The sequence below is a fragment of the Dendrobates tinctorius genome, unplaced genomic scaffold, assembly GCF_039654945.1.
Source record: "Dendrobates tinctorius isolate UK_male_01 unplaced genomic scaffold, ASM3965494v1 ptg000083l, whole genome shotgun sequence".
NCBI classification, from domain to species: Eukaryota; Metazoa; Chordata; class Amphibia; order Anura; family Dendrobatidae; genus Dendrobates; species Dendrobates tinctorius.
In genome coordinates, this window is record NW_027361751.1 from 9,844,056 (window position 1) to 9,858,825 (window position 14,770).

General features: G+C 46.9%; 1 protein-coding gene across 3 annotated transcripts in view; it reads right to left on the reverse strand.

The window, feature by feature from the left end:
• POC5 (POC5 centriolar protein) overlaps positions 1–14,770 on the reverse strand; it is an 86,927-nt gene that overhangs the window by 51,158 nt on the left and 20,999 nt on the right. For all 3 annotated transcript variants that reach the window (XM_073584107.1, XM_073584106.1, XM_073584108.1), the window contains one exon: positions 4,671–4,766. In XM_073584107.1, coding sequence (XP_073440208.1) covers positions 4,671–4,766 — 96 coding nt within the window. The remainder of the gene's footprint in view (positions 1–4,670; positions 4,767–14,770) is intronic.

Sequence of the window (14,770 nt, forward strand, 5' to 3'; positions counted from 1 at the left end):
TTTTGACCTGCGGATTTAGACAAATCCGAGTGGAAAATTCCGCAGCAGAATCCGCAGTGGGTGCACACACCGTAATAGACCGGCGCAACATTTTTTTTTTCGGCAATTGAGCGGAGCGTGTCGGAAAACCTTACACCTTAACTCCAGCTGACCGTCATGCAGGCCTGGCAGGTTGCTTACAGCCACGCATTACAGCAACAGCAGTCCCAGAAGCAGTCACAATGCTACAATCAACAGGCCGGAGGATACTACCAGCAGCCAATCTACTATCCAGCTCCCACAGCACCAAACTATCCGCCACCATCACCGCCTCCAGTTCACGCTGCCAGGTGTATCAACCCTGCAGCCGGCAGCAGCCACCATGCTCCAGAGTCCAGCACCCATGCAGTCAGCAGTATTTACAATGCGGCCAAGTCCACCACCCCTGCCCACTACAGCAACTCTGCAGCCAGCTGTAACCACAATGTGGCCCAGTCCAGCACCATGCCAGATCACTGCTACAGAGCCCAGTACTCCCACTCGGCCAAGAAAATCGAGGTCCAAAAAAAAAAAAAAAAAAAAATCTTGGCATCAGGACCAAAAACAGGAGCCAAAAAAATCTGCCCACCTTAAACCCACCACCTCCACCCTCACCTACCAATTTGTCACTACATTCCCTTGTGTCTCTGTAGCTGAACATTTTTTTTGTGTGATTTAAGTTCTGACTTGAGTATGGTTTAATGAGGTTGGCACACATTTGGAACGCCTCATCACCAACAACAACAAAAGGCATTGGCGGTCCATCATCAGTGTTGGGCAGAGGTCATGGCGGTGGAAAATTAAAATCATTCCCATACAGACGTTGGCCCATGTCTGAGTTTTTGAACGTCAGAGTCATTCCCTCATCCAAATGTCCACGGCAACGAATCTACAATCGGCATCCGCAATAGCCATTAGAACAATGGAAAAATATTTTTTATAACTGAAGTACTCTGTTCCAGTTCCAGATGGTTTCATAATCTTAATGTGTTTGCTGTCCACGGCACCCACACAGTTAGGAAAATTGCAAATTTCCTGGAATTTGTAAGCATTTTCACTCCAGAGTTCACTTGTGGGTTGGGGGAGGAATTCTTGCAGCAGAATGCCAACTAAAGCACGACAAGTGTCTACAATAATCCAAGAAAGGGTGGATATTCCAATCCGGAATTGGAAATGTAACGAGGACAATATCTCTCCAGTAGTCAGGAATCTGCAAAAAGAAAATGAGAAACAAAAATCAGTACACTGCTTAGGGATAGGGTTCAACACTATGTACCTCAGGGTGACCAAGAGATGTTACTCAGCAGGAATTGCTTGACGGAGCTGTGTGTCCTGCTTGGCAATGCATCCTTGGACACGTAGCAGCAAGTCATGGAAGTTCTGTTGCGACATCCTCGTGTAGTCAAAAACCATCTTCGGGTTTTGTCGCAGCTCAGTGTACAAGGAGTGGTAGGCTCCACTGCTCTCTCGGAGTTCAAGGATGGGGTGTTGCCAATAGCGAAGACGTCTTCTCTTCTGTGTTCTTGACAAGAAAAAACAAATACAGCAGCCAACTTCAATTGTAAATCCAGATCTTCTAGGAAGCTGTCCAGGTCAAGATCCATCTTGCATACAGCAGCCAAAGACGAGAATTTCCTCAGTGCAGTGTGTGTATATATATCTCCCATGAGACATGTCTTCTGGGTGTCTGATGCCAAGGAAAAGCTATTGGAAAAAATTGGAAATTTCTAACGCATGCGCATAAAAAACGCAAAAGCATGCAAAAACGCAGACACACGCATGTAAACGCTGCATTTTTTGGCGTCATGCGCAAGATGATGCGGATAAGAAACGCTGCGTTAACATGCGTTTGAGAATGTGAATGATATGCTGCGGAATCAAACGCAAATGTGAACCTAGCTTTTTTTTTTTTTTTAGAGCTGCTACTGTAAAAGTTTGATCTATCAAAATAACAAATTAAAGGGCATCTGTCAGTACCATCAACCCTTGGCTGTGTATATGGGAGGTAGCTGGATCTGGGTCACAGGAGACCCACACAGCTATGCTATTAAGCCAGTAGGCTCCATTTCCCCTGTAACTGAGGCCAATAAACCAGCGCCAGTAACAAGGCAAATAAAATTACACTAAATATACTTACATTTTGAAATATTGGAGTCATAATATGTAATATAAATATCAAAAATTAAATAGGTAAAAAATAAAATGTCACTGTCAATCCAAATTGGTGTTACTAGTCCCACTCCTGTAAAACAACACACACAAAAATGCCGTGTCGAATATATAAATATAATTGCTACAGGATGGGGGAATAATTTTTTAAATGTATTTCAGTGGTCCTTTGTGATCATAAAAAACAAACAAAACTAGACATTTACGGTATTTCTATTACTTTCTCACAGCTATCACCAAAGGTAATAGCGTTTGGATACATGACAGGTTACCTTTAAAGGAGTTGTTCCTTTTTATTAAAACAGTTCCACCTGTATGCCTCATATCAGATGCCTTGTTGCTGAAAAATCATCTTTTATCACTGTATATAAATGACCTCTTCCAGGCCATGGGGAGGACGCTGCCTGGAAGACGACTCTGTGTCGAGAGCTTATATTATATAGGAGTAAAGAGTGTTACGTGTAATGATTATCAGTGTGATGTGTAATGGCTAGTGATGGGCGAACCCCTGGAAGTTCAGGTCCGGTGGATTCGACCGAACTGTTAAAAAAAAAAAAAAAAAAAAGTTTGGTTCGCGCACCAGAATAGTGCCCGGACCCCATTCAGTTGAATGGGCGCCCGAACATCCAGCGTTCTCCACGATGTCATGTTCATGACAGCACGGTAAACACTGCCTCTGATCGGTGATAACATCATTATCGCCGGTCAGAGAGTAGCGGTTCCCACGCTGTCAAATGACAGTATGAGCCCGCAGCTGTGATCAGAAGTAAAAAGTTTACCTCTGGTCACTTACATCAGCTGATGGGACGATTACTCCCATCAGCCCACACGTGTGCCCTACATAAATAATGTAAAAATAAACAAAATCAGAGTGGGTTCCCCTGTATTTTTGATAACCAGCCAGGCAAAATGAACAGCTGGAGGCTGTAAATTTCAGCTGTCAGCTATAGCAAGGTTGTTTATCAAGAATATAGGAGTTCTCACGTCATATTTTTTTTAATTATTCCCACACCATGTCTGGGATAAACAGTTGTCAAATGAGAAATTTCTCCTGGTGAACTTACCGCTGCACTGTGAGACTTTTTCTTACGGTGCTAGCGGTGATCTCACTGAGGTCACCGCAGTTCAGAGGTGCAGCTGGGAATGTAACCTCAGTGACTGAGGCTGCGCTTGCAGCAGCTCATTCCTTGGTGGTTCTCAGATTGGACGGTCACATCTTGGCACCGTCTAGGCTGAAAACTATTTATCCCTGACATGGATTACGTAGTGCGACAGAAAGGTGAGGGATATGGTTGTCTTTTTATTTTTACCAGATCATGGCGTCAGTGGAATTGGCGTTAGTGGAGTATGCTGGCTATATAGTCCCATCAGCCGCTGCCTGCTCTCGATGTTATTAGTGGCAGCAGGTGAAGACTGGTGGTAGTAGTAGATGTTTAATACAGACCCCTAACTTTACTCATCTTTACTAATGACCGCTGTCAGCTTTCCTGATCTCACTGCAGAGGTGCGTGTGATTACACCTGGCACATCCGCAGGTTCCTCTCAGATTCAGCTTCCAGCTCACAGGCAGACAGGGCTGTAATATTGTTGTAATACAGCAGAACTGAGAGAGAAGCAAAAAATGTGCTTGCAAGAATACAAATTTAATTTCTCCTGTTCTGTGTTGGTTACATGTCTCACTAGTAACTCCCCCTTCATGTAAAATAAACTCCCCAGAGCCTGGAAGAGATCATCTATATAAAATGATAAAAGATGATTATCAGCAACAGCACAGCTGATATGAGACACACAGATATGACTTTTTTCAGCATGCTATAGCCTGTATGGCCATATCTATAGTTTAGATTTAAAAGCTAATCCCCTTCTGCAGGCTACTATAAAGAAAAACTGCACTGTACTGATCTTTTCCAGGTCTACCGGCGAGTCTCATCACTGCTGTAAGTGTCTGGCTTTGGCTGCAGCACTGATGTCACAACAACAGTCAGTGAGTTCAGCTGCTCTGAGAGGGGCATTCTATTTACATAGGAATGCCCCGCTCAGAGCCGCTGAGCACTCAGGAACACCTCCTCCTCTGCTGAGGACTGCTGAGCACATAGGAATTCCACTGCTCAGAGCCGCTGAGCACATAGGAACTTCTTGCTCAGAGCCGCTGAGCACACAGGAATGCCGCTGCTCACAGAGTTGAGCACATAGAAACGATGCCGCTCAGAGCTGCTGAACACATAGTAACGTCCTGCTCAGAGCCACTGACCATAGGAATGCCAACACAGCCACTGAGGAATGCTGCCGCTCAGCACATAAGAAAGCGGGTGCTCACAGCCGCTGAGCACATAGGAACGCCGCTGCTCACAGCCACTGGGGACCTAGGAAAGCCCCTACTCAGCACATAAGAACGCTGCTGCTCACAGCGGCTGAGTACATAGGAATGCAGCCAGTCAGAGCCACTGAGCGCATAGGAACGCTTAATTTCCTTACATAGGTACCTGGATTATGTTCAACAATTTCAATAGGAGAACTTTCTCTTGGCCTTTCTCTCTGTGAACTTCTGGGATGGTCTTCTAATGAAGATTCTGGTCTCTCTACAAAGAATCATTAAGCACAGACAAGACAAGCTTTAGAAATCATTAGAAAAAATGGGCTGTAGAAACTGAAAATGAGCACACATCCCCTCCAAATCTTAACATTAGAGGGTAAGTGCTTTGCGTATATCATAGTAGTATAATACAATTTCATTTTATCCAATAATAATTGCAGCTTGCACATCAATGGCGAATTCTCATGAAGACAACCCCATACATATATCCTATTGCATCTGAGGAACTTGTAACTGTGTGATGTATAATCACACACAGCTCTGAAGTGAGATGAGGAAAGCACAGAGCGGCCATCACACATCACACTGGTAACGCCTCCATTTATATAATATCTGAAGGCAGAGTCTCATGCAGATCAGTGTCTGGCCCACAGTCCTGAATAGCTCATTTAAATCAAAGAAAAATAGGGATTTTTGTGTACTCACCGTAAAATCCTTTTCTCCGAGCCAATCATTGGGGGACACAGACAGTGGGGTGTTATGCTGCTGGCCACTAGGAGGACACTAAGTAAACCAGAAAAAAAGTTAGCTCCTCCCCTGCAGTATACACCCTCTCGCTGGATAAGATTTCTCCAGTTCGGTGAAAAAAGTAGTAGGAGCATAAACAGTCAATAATAACCATAACTAAGTCAAAGCCTAAGAATGCTACAGTGAGCCAATAGGCTAAACAGGGTGGGTGCTGTGTCCCCCAATGACTGGCTCGGAGAAAAGGATTTTACGGTGAGTACACAAAAAAAAATCCCTATTTCTCTTACGCCTCATTGGGGGACACAGAGACAGTGGGACGTCCTAAAGCAGTCCCTGGGTGGGGAGCATACTTCTGCTAATACCCCATGTATCACTGAGTCAACACTGAGGTATTGCCAATTGCAGGCTGCATCCGCAGAGGCCTGAGAAAGAATTAGGCAATGTTTGTAAAGGTATGCAGGCTGGATCAAGTCCCAGCCTTGTGGACAGGCCTGAGAATGAAATTGGTAATATTTTGTAAAAACTATGAAGACTGGACCAAGTCGGAGCCTTGCAGACCTGTTCTGCCGAGGCCTGGTGCAGAATGGCCGAAGAGGCGCCCACTGACCAGGTAGAGTGCGCCTTAATCCCCACTGGGACAGGCATGTTCCGGATACAGTAGGACTACTGAATTGCCAGGGTAATCCACCTGGCTAGCGTTGCTTTGACACGGCTAGACCCTTCCTATGCCCCTCTGGAAGCATGAACAGGGCATCTGACTTGTGGAAGGGAGTCGTCCGTGAGATGTACCGTCTCAGCGCCCTAACCACATCCAGGGTGTGGAGGGCCTTCTCAATGCGATGGACTGGGGCCGGACAAAAGGAAAGGCAGAACAATTTCCTCGTTGAGATGGAAAGAGGAGACGAAATTGGGCAGGAAGGACGGGGACGTCCTGAGAACCTTTTCCTGATGAAAAATTCAGGAACGGAGAACGGCAGGACAGAGCTGCCAATTCCAAAACTCATCTGATTGACGTAATTGACACTAGAATGACCACCTTCCAAGAGAGGACGGACAGTGTCACGTCCTGCAGCGGTTCAAAAGGAGCTTCCTGTAAGGCCCCGAGAACCAGGTTAAGGTCCCATGATTCCAATGGCCTTCTATAAGGAGGCGCCACATGGGAAACTCTCTGAATGAACGTTTTGACCTGAAGTTTGGTGGCAATTTTGCATCGGAATATCAGACAAGGCCGAAATTTGGCCCTTGAGCAAGCTAAGCACGAGGCCTGATTTTAAACCAGATTGAAGGAATTCCAATATGGCCGGAATGGAAAAACACCAGAGGTGATCGACCATGATCCTTGCACCACGAAAAGAAGGTTTTCCAGGTGCGGTGATAATAGATGCACATGGTAACAGGCTTCCTAGCACTAATCATGGTGGAAATCACGTCGTGAGAACCCAGCCTGTGCTAAAATCCAGGATTCAACGGCCACGCCGTCAAAGACATGGCCCCAGAGTTCTGGTGGTAAATCGAGCCCTGCGAGTGTAGATCCGTGCAATCTGGAAGTCGCCAGGGGACATCGGCAACTATTTGTATTAGTTCTGCATACCATGATTGGCGCGGCCAGTCTGGCGCGACAAGGATCACTGGTGCTCCCTCTGCTCTGATCTTCTTGATGACCATCGGAAGCAAGGGAGGAAGAGGGAAGATGTACGGGAGCCGATTCCATGGCAGAACTAGGGCGTCCGCTCCGATGGCGCAAGGATCACGCGATCGGGCAATGAGCCGAGGAACCTTGTTGTTTAGTCTTGAGGCCATGAGATCCACATCCGTAGTCCCCCAACGATGACATATCTGTTGAAAGACTTCCGGATGAAGAGACCACTTTCCCGAGGCAATGCCTTGGCGACTGAGAAAATCTGCCGCCCAATTTTCTATGCTAGGCCCAATGGAGGATGTGACTCGCTTCGTGCACGGCCATCCTGCTCCGGGTACCTCCCTGGCGGTTGATATACGCTACAGCCGTGGCGTTCGGATTGGATCCTGATGTGACCTGCGAGGAGACGATGGAAACTCCGTAGAGCTAATCTGATCGCTTGCATCTCCAAAATGTTGATGGGGAGACTGACTCTCGGGTTGACCAATGACCCTGTGCCATGTGGCGACGAAAGACCACTCCCCCGCCGAGGAACTTGCGTCGGTGGTTACTACCAACCATCATACTGGGAGAAAAGACCTCCCTTGATTCAGGGAGGACCTCAGTGTCCACCACCAGAGGGACTGCCTGACCCGCAGGGACAGAGGGATCCGACGGTCCAGGGAGAACGGGTTCTTGTCCTAAGCTAACAGCAACGCGTGTTGTAAGGGACAGAGGTAGAACTGTGCAAATGGAACTGCTTCCATTGCTGACACCAACTTTCCTAGAACTCATGTCGAAACGAATGGAGTGAGAAAACAGTCGCGCTGCCTGTTGTAAGGCTTGGGTCTCTCCTGGAGGGAGAATGACCAACCCGCGTGAAGTGTCCAAGATCATCCCTAAATGGGAAATCTGCTGAGCCGGTTTTGGGAAAGATTTTTCAAAGATTATCTTCCACCCCAGGCGAGAAAGTGTATTTACTGTTATCAATGGATTCCTCGCAGGCTGGAAGGGACGGACCCTTGATGAGCAGGTTGTCCGAATACAGTAACACCACCACTCCCCGAAAGTGGAGAATGGCCATCACAGCCGCCATGACCTTGGTAAAGACCCTGGGGGCGGTGGCGAGTCCGAAGGGCAAGACAATGAACTGGAAGTGTTCCTTGTGAATTGCAAAACGCAGGAACTGCTGGTGGGACGGGCAGATCGGAATGTGAAGGCAAGCATCCTTGATGTCGATGGATGCTAGGAACTCTCCTTTTTCCATGGAAGCGACAACTGATCGGAGAGATTCCATTCGGAATCGCCGTACCCTGACAAACTGATTTAACAGTTTGAGATCCAGAATGGGTCACATCGTCCCGTCCTTTTTAAGAAACGTAAAAAGGTTTGAATATAATCATCTGAATCTTTTGTGATGAGGGACCGGAATGATGACTCTGACCCTTAGCAGAGCCTGAACAGCCTGAAGGAAGGCTCGTCTTTTTCTTGGGGGGAAAGGAAAGGAAAAACCGAGTTGGAGGGGGAGAAGAAAATTCAATCTTGTATCCGGAGGACACCAGCTCCCTGACACACTTGTCATTGGGTAGATCTAGGAGATTTGGCTCCCCTAGATCAAAAAGCCCTAGGCCTGGGTTTCCAAGAGCGGTTAGGTCTGTATGAGACATGGGAGCCTCTGCCTCCGCACGGGGACCGACCTGATCCGGAAGAGAAGGTAGAGGAGGACCAACCGGAATTGTTGCGAGAAGATCGAAAACTCGTTGGCTGTTGGTTGCGAAACGGCCGAACAGCCCCTATTGTTGAGGAAGGAAATTTACTTTTTCCCCCGGTAGTATCAGAAATGAGTTGGTCCATTTTCACTCCAAAACGACAACCCGTTTGAAAGGGGAGAGAAGACAACAATCTTTTAGGTGTGGCATCCGCCCGCCAGCCGCGGAGCCATAGGGCTCTTCTAATGGAGATCGCATTAGCGGCAGTTTGAGCCGCGCAATTGGCGTCATCAAAAGAAGCATCTAATACAAAGTCAGCTGAGTGAACTATCTGCCTGGCAACAGTGGTTGCCTCCGGAGGAAGATTGGTGCCTTGGAAGGAAGTAATCAGAACTTCTGCCCAAGCGGCCATTGTCTTAGTGACCCAAATTGCCGCGGAAGAAGGAAAAAACGCTGCTCCTGAAGCTTCAAAAACTGAACGGGCAAGGTAGTCAATTCGACAATCGGAGGGGTTTCTGACTGAGGAACCCTCAGAAACAGATAGGAGTGTTTTAGAAGCAAGACGCGATACAGGAGGGTCCACCGGAGGAGACTGTAACCAATCCTACATTAGGTCTGGATGAAAAGGGTATTTAGCCTGAGTAGACTTTTGCCCTGTGAACCGCTCATGTGGCCGATCCCTAGGTTTCTGGATGGCTGGTAAATAACGTGCGCACACGCTAGGTTTTCTTAAATGAGCTAGGGTGTGCTGGAGTGGGAATATTTTCCTCATCCAACCTCAGAATCCTGTTGACTGATTCTATAAGAGAATCAAGCGACTCTTGATCAGATGGGGGATTCTGAGGGGCTGATGTGTCAGATTCAAATTCAGAGCCGTACTCGCTGTGAACCTCAGGAGAGGGCGAGCGAGGGACAGGAGTCGCCGATGCTGAGGCGCTGACCGTCCCTTGGACGAGTACGACCCCTGCTGGGGGACGGTTCACGGCTGACGCCAGAGTCCTCCTTGGGAGGCAAGGACGCCCTGGGTCAGAGACTCCACCGACCGTGACAGGGACACAGCCCAGTCAGGGTTACTAAACGCAGGAAGCCCGTCAGCAGCAGCGGCAAGAGACATTGGCACGCAGGTCAGGGCGCAGTCCAGGTCGCAGTCCGTGCATAACGGATTAGTCTATGCACTGGGTAAGGCAGACTTGCAAGTGGTACACACGGTAAAAAACGCAGTGTGCTTTTTAACAGCCCATTTAGCCTCCTTAGATTGAGGCATAGCGCTCCTGAAAGGGTTAACGGCAGAGTCTGTCTGCAGCTGCAGGGAATGTGCCGTGAAGGGGTTAAGCTTTAATCTGAGGGCAGATGCAGTTTACCCGGTCTTGTGCTGGGTCCAACGGGAGGAAAAACGGTGGTCCTGTGGTGTCACCCGGTATCCGGCTGTCCAGAGCAGGCATAGCGCTCATGAAAGGGTTAACGGCAGCTGAAGACATGGCCCCCGAGAATAGAATTGCGCGTCTTGTAAGTAATGAGAGGCGTCAAGAGGAGGGGGCGGCGACGTTAGCGTGGGCGGCGCTAATCAAATTGCGGCCTAGTAGGCCGGAAAAGCTGGGGACTAAATTTTTGGCATACCCGAGCGATGAGAGCGGGGGGGGTCGCCATGGAGCGCCGATGCAATGCCACTGACGTTAAGTCAGCGCTTCTCCCGGGGGCAGGACCCGACCCCATACCTCCACTCCTGTGCTCAGGCAGGTCGTCGCTGTCCGGGGTCTTCTTGCCTCTCATCCTCCGGGCGATGTAGCAGAGCTGGAGGAAGTCTAAAAGGGGGTATGCTCAATCGATCCACCCTGTGGTAGGGGGATGGAAAGCTCTGGGGCTGATTCAGGGCATCCAAAAAAGCGCTGCTCAAGTCCTTCTCCATGCACTCCTGTGCTACGTCCTGTTGCGCTTGCCCTCGTATCCGTGGAGTACTGACTGTAAGGGAACCATCGTCAGAGGAATCAGCCCCATTAGTCGCAGGAAAGTGTACGGCGAGGTATACTCCGTGTGCTTGGCTGTTGTTGGTTCGGGGGAGAGCGGGCCGTAGAAAGGAACCGTCGCCCCCTTCACTCCGTTAATTAAAAAATAAAAATTTACAGAAAATTCAAAAATAAAATGAAAACGGTGGGGTCTGAAACCAGACCCAAGTGCCTCCTACAGACACTAAGCAAGAACTGGAGAAATCTCAGCCAGCGAGAGGGTGTATACTGCAGGGGAGGAGCTAACTTTTTTCTGGTGTAGGCTGGTTTCACATTTGCGTTAAAACAACGCTGCGCCCTGCGTCGTTAAGCCCCGCCCCGAGCCGGCTCCCTGCCCGCCCCATCCGGGATCACCGCCTACTTTCGCATTTGCACGCATGCGATCGGCGCACCCTATCTTTAGCATAGGGTGCGCAGATCATGCGCTGCCAGTGTGAAAGTAGCGTGCTGCGCACTTTTGACGGTGCGCCCCGAAATGCAGCATGTTGCATTTTGGCGCGCACGGCGCACCGTCAAAAGTGTGCAGCACGCTACTTTCACACTGGCAGCGCATGATCTGCGCACCCTATGCTAAAGATAGGGTGCGCCGATCGCATGCGTGCAAATGCGAAAGTAGGCGGTGATCCCGGATGGGGCGGGCAGGGAGCCGGCTCGGGGCGGGGCTTAACGACGCAGGGCGCAGCGTTGTTTTAACGCAAATGTGAAACCAGCCTTACTTAGTGTCCTCCTAGTGGCCAGCAGCATAACACCCCACTGTGTGTGTCCCCCAATGAGGCGTAGGAGAAATGTTGATTTCTCTGGAATAAGACATTGGGTCGCAGATATCATGGTATCATTTTATTCAGCTTCCTAAGATCTACATGCCCATATAGACAGCTTAGGAGGGTTGATCCTGCAGAGAGATTCCCTTTAACCCCTTAACGACTGCGATGCGCTTTTTAACGGCGGCAATTAAGGGTACTGAAACCACAGCGCTGTTAATCAACAGCGCAGAGATTTAAGGTTATAGAGCCTCCCAGAGTCGGAATTTCTCCGGGGTCAGCCGAGACCCCCAGAGAGCATGATTCGGGTCGGTTTTTACTGACCCCGGTGTTGCGATCACCGTTATTAACGGTATAATGGCGACTGCAAAAAAAAAAAAAAATCTGATTTCCCATTTAATTTCTCTCTCCTCTGATGTGATCGCACATCAGAGAGAGAAATAGGGTCCCCGATCCCCCAGGTACTTCCCGGTGTCCTTGGGTCCTCCTGCTTCCCCCCCAATGGCTGCCAGCATCTTCCGGGAAGAAAATGGCAGGAGTAAGCGCAGTGTGCCCGCCAAGATCTACAGGTCGGCACCGGGCAACATTAGGAGATTTTTCCTATTCGTTCATTTTGAAAATCAGCAACGATTTGGATTTCTGGATCACGGAGTGAACTACTTATACGATGGACTACTTGCTAGAGATGGGGTGCACCTTACGAAGACTGGAAAGCAGGTATTTGGAAGTCGCCTTGCTACACTTGTAAGGAGAGCTTTAAACTAGAACAACGTGGGAAGGGAAGCAAAAGACCAGAAAAAGCCATACACCTGACAAATGCTATTGAGAACTTTGCTATTAGAAGTGGAAAGGAAGAACAAAGACGAAAGAATCTAATTAATAAAAATATTGGAGAAAGAGAAACCAATCACAAACTAAAATGTTTCTATACTAATGCACAAAGCATGGGCAACAAACAAGGAGAGTTGGAACTACTAACACAGGAAAAGAAATACGATGTCATTGGAATCACTGAAACTTGGTGGGACAATACACATGATTGGAATACAAGACTAGAAGGATACAACTTATTTGCAAGAAACAGACTTGATAAACGAGGAGGGGGTGTCGCATTGTATGTTAGAAACGCGTATATCTGCACAGAGATTGAAGCTTCAGAGACTGGGAGTTCTGTGGAAACTGTTTGGGTAAGAATACAAGGACAGAACAATGGAAAGGACACCATTGTAGGCATTTACTACAGGCCACCTGTGCAAGCTGAAGATATGGATGAACTCTTTATGCATCAAATGGCCAAGTTCTCCAAAAAATATGACATAGTTGTCATGGGAGATTTCAACTATCCAGACATTTGTTGGGAATCTCTCTCAGGCAAAACTAACAGGTCAAGGAAATTCTTATCCTCTCTTGCTGACAACTTTATCTTCCAAAAGGTAAGGGTGAAAACAAGGGGAACTGCTACCTTGGATCTAATTCTTATAAACAGGGAGGAAATGGTTGAGGAGGTAAAAGTGGCTGGGACCCTAGGAGGTAGCGACCATGCTATTTTAGAATTTTGGATAACTAGAGGCGGAAGACCTGTGAAGACTCAGACGTCAAGGTTAGATTTCAGAAAGGCAGATTTTAAGGGATTCAGAAAGAGAATTGGAGGGATCCAATGGCTGGATATCCTTAAAGACAAAAATGTCCAGGAAGGATGGGAAATCTTGAAAAATGAAATTCTCAAAGCACAGTTGTTAACAATTCCGAAAAGAGGGAAGAATAGGAAGCATTTAAGGAAACCAGGATGGATGAACACAGAACTTAAGCACATGCTAAAAAGGAAGAAAAAAATGTTTATAAAATGGAAAGAGGGAGGCATATCTAAAGAAGAATATAATGCTGTCTGCAGAACCTGCAGGGCACAAATCAGATTATCTAAAGCTGAAAATGAATTGAGGCTTGCAAGAGATGTCAAAAGCAATAATAAAGGATTTTGGGGATATGTCAAAAGCAAAAGAAAAGTCAAAGATGCTATAGGATTTTTACAGGTTGAAAATGATGAAATGGTAAGACAGGATGTTGAGAAGGCTGAACTTTTAAATTCCTATTTTGCATCTGTTTTCTCTCAGAAAGGAAATGTAACATCAACTGTTATTCACTGTCCTATTAAGGGAATAGAAGAATCCAGGATATCTATAAACAGAAAGATAGTGAGGAAACACTTAGCTAACCTAAATGAATTCAAGTCTCCAGGTCCAGATGAATTACACCCCAGAGTACTGAAGGAGATAGCAGAAGAAATTTTTGAACCCCTCTCCATAATCTTTGAAAATTCTTGGAGAACAGGAGAAGTGCCAGAAGACTGGAGAAGAGCAAATGTTGTTCCTATCTTCAAAAAGGGGAAGAAGGTGGACCCAGGCAACTATAGGCCGGTGAGTCTGACTTCTATACCAGGAAAGATCTTTGAACAAATTATTAAACAACATGTATGTCAATACCTGGATAAGAATGAAGTGATTAAACAGAGTCAGCATGGGTTTCTAACTAATAAGTCATGTCAGACTAATTTAATTTCCTTCTATGACGGTATTACTGATTGGGTGGATCAAGGAAATGCTGTAGATATAGTATATCTTGACTTCAGCAAAGCATTTGACAAAGTCTCTCATACAATCCTTATTGAAAAAATAACTAAGTATGGAATGGACAAGGCAACTGTTAGGTGGATTCATAACTGGCTTAGTGATCGGACCCAAAGAGTGGTCGTAAATGGCTGCACATCCAGTTGGAAGAATGTCTCAAGTGGGGTACCACTGGGCTCTGTCCTGGGCCCTGTATTGTTCAACATCTTTATCAACGATTTAGATGAAGGAATTGAGGGTAAACTGATTAAATTTGCTGATGACACAAAGCTAGGAGGGATAGCTAATACTAGAGAAGAGAGAGAGAGGATTCAAAAAGATTTAAATAAACTGGAGAAGTGGGCAGCAACTAACAGAATGGTTTTTAACAGGGAGAAATGCAAAGTACTACATCTGGGCAATAAAAATGAAAAAAGCATATATAGAATGGGAGGAATAGGGCTAAGTGACAGCACATGTGAAAAAGACTTGGGTATACTAATAGATCACAGACTGAATATGAGTCAACAGTGTGATGCAGCAGCAAAAAAGGCAAATGCAATTCTAGGATGTATTAACAGAAGCATACAGTCTAGATCACGTGAAGTCATTATTTCCCTCTACTCCTCTTTGGTAAGACCTCATCTGGAATATTGTGTCCAGTTTTGGGCACCACATTTTAAAAAAGACATCAACAAACTGGAGCAAGTTCAGAAAAGAGCGACCAGAATGGTGACCGGTCTGCAAACCCTGTCTTATGAGGAAAGGTTGCAGGATTTGGGAATGTTTAGTTTGCAAAAGAGAAGACTGAGAGGAGACTTAATAGCT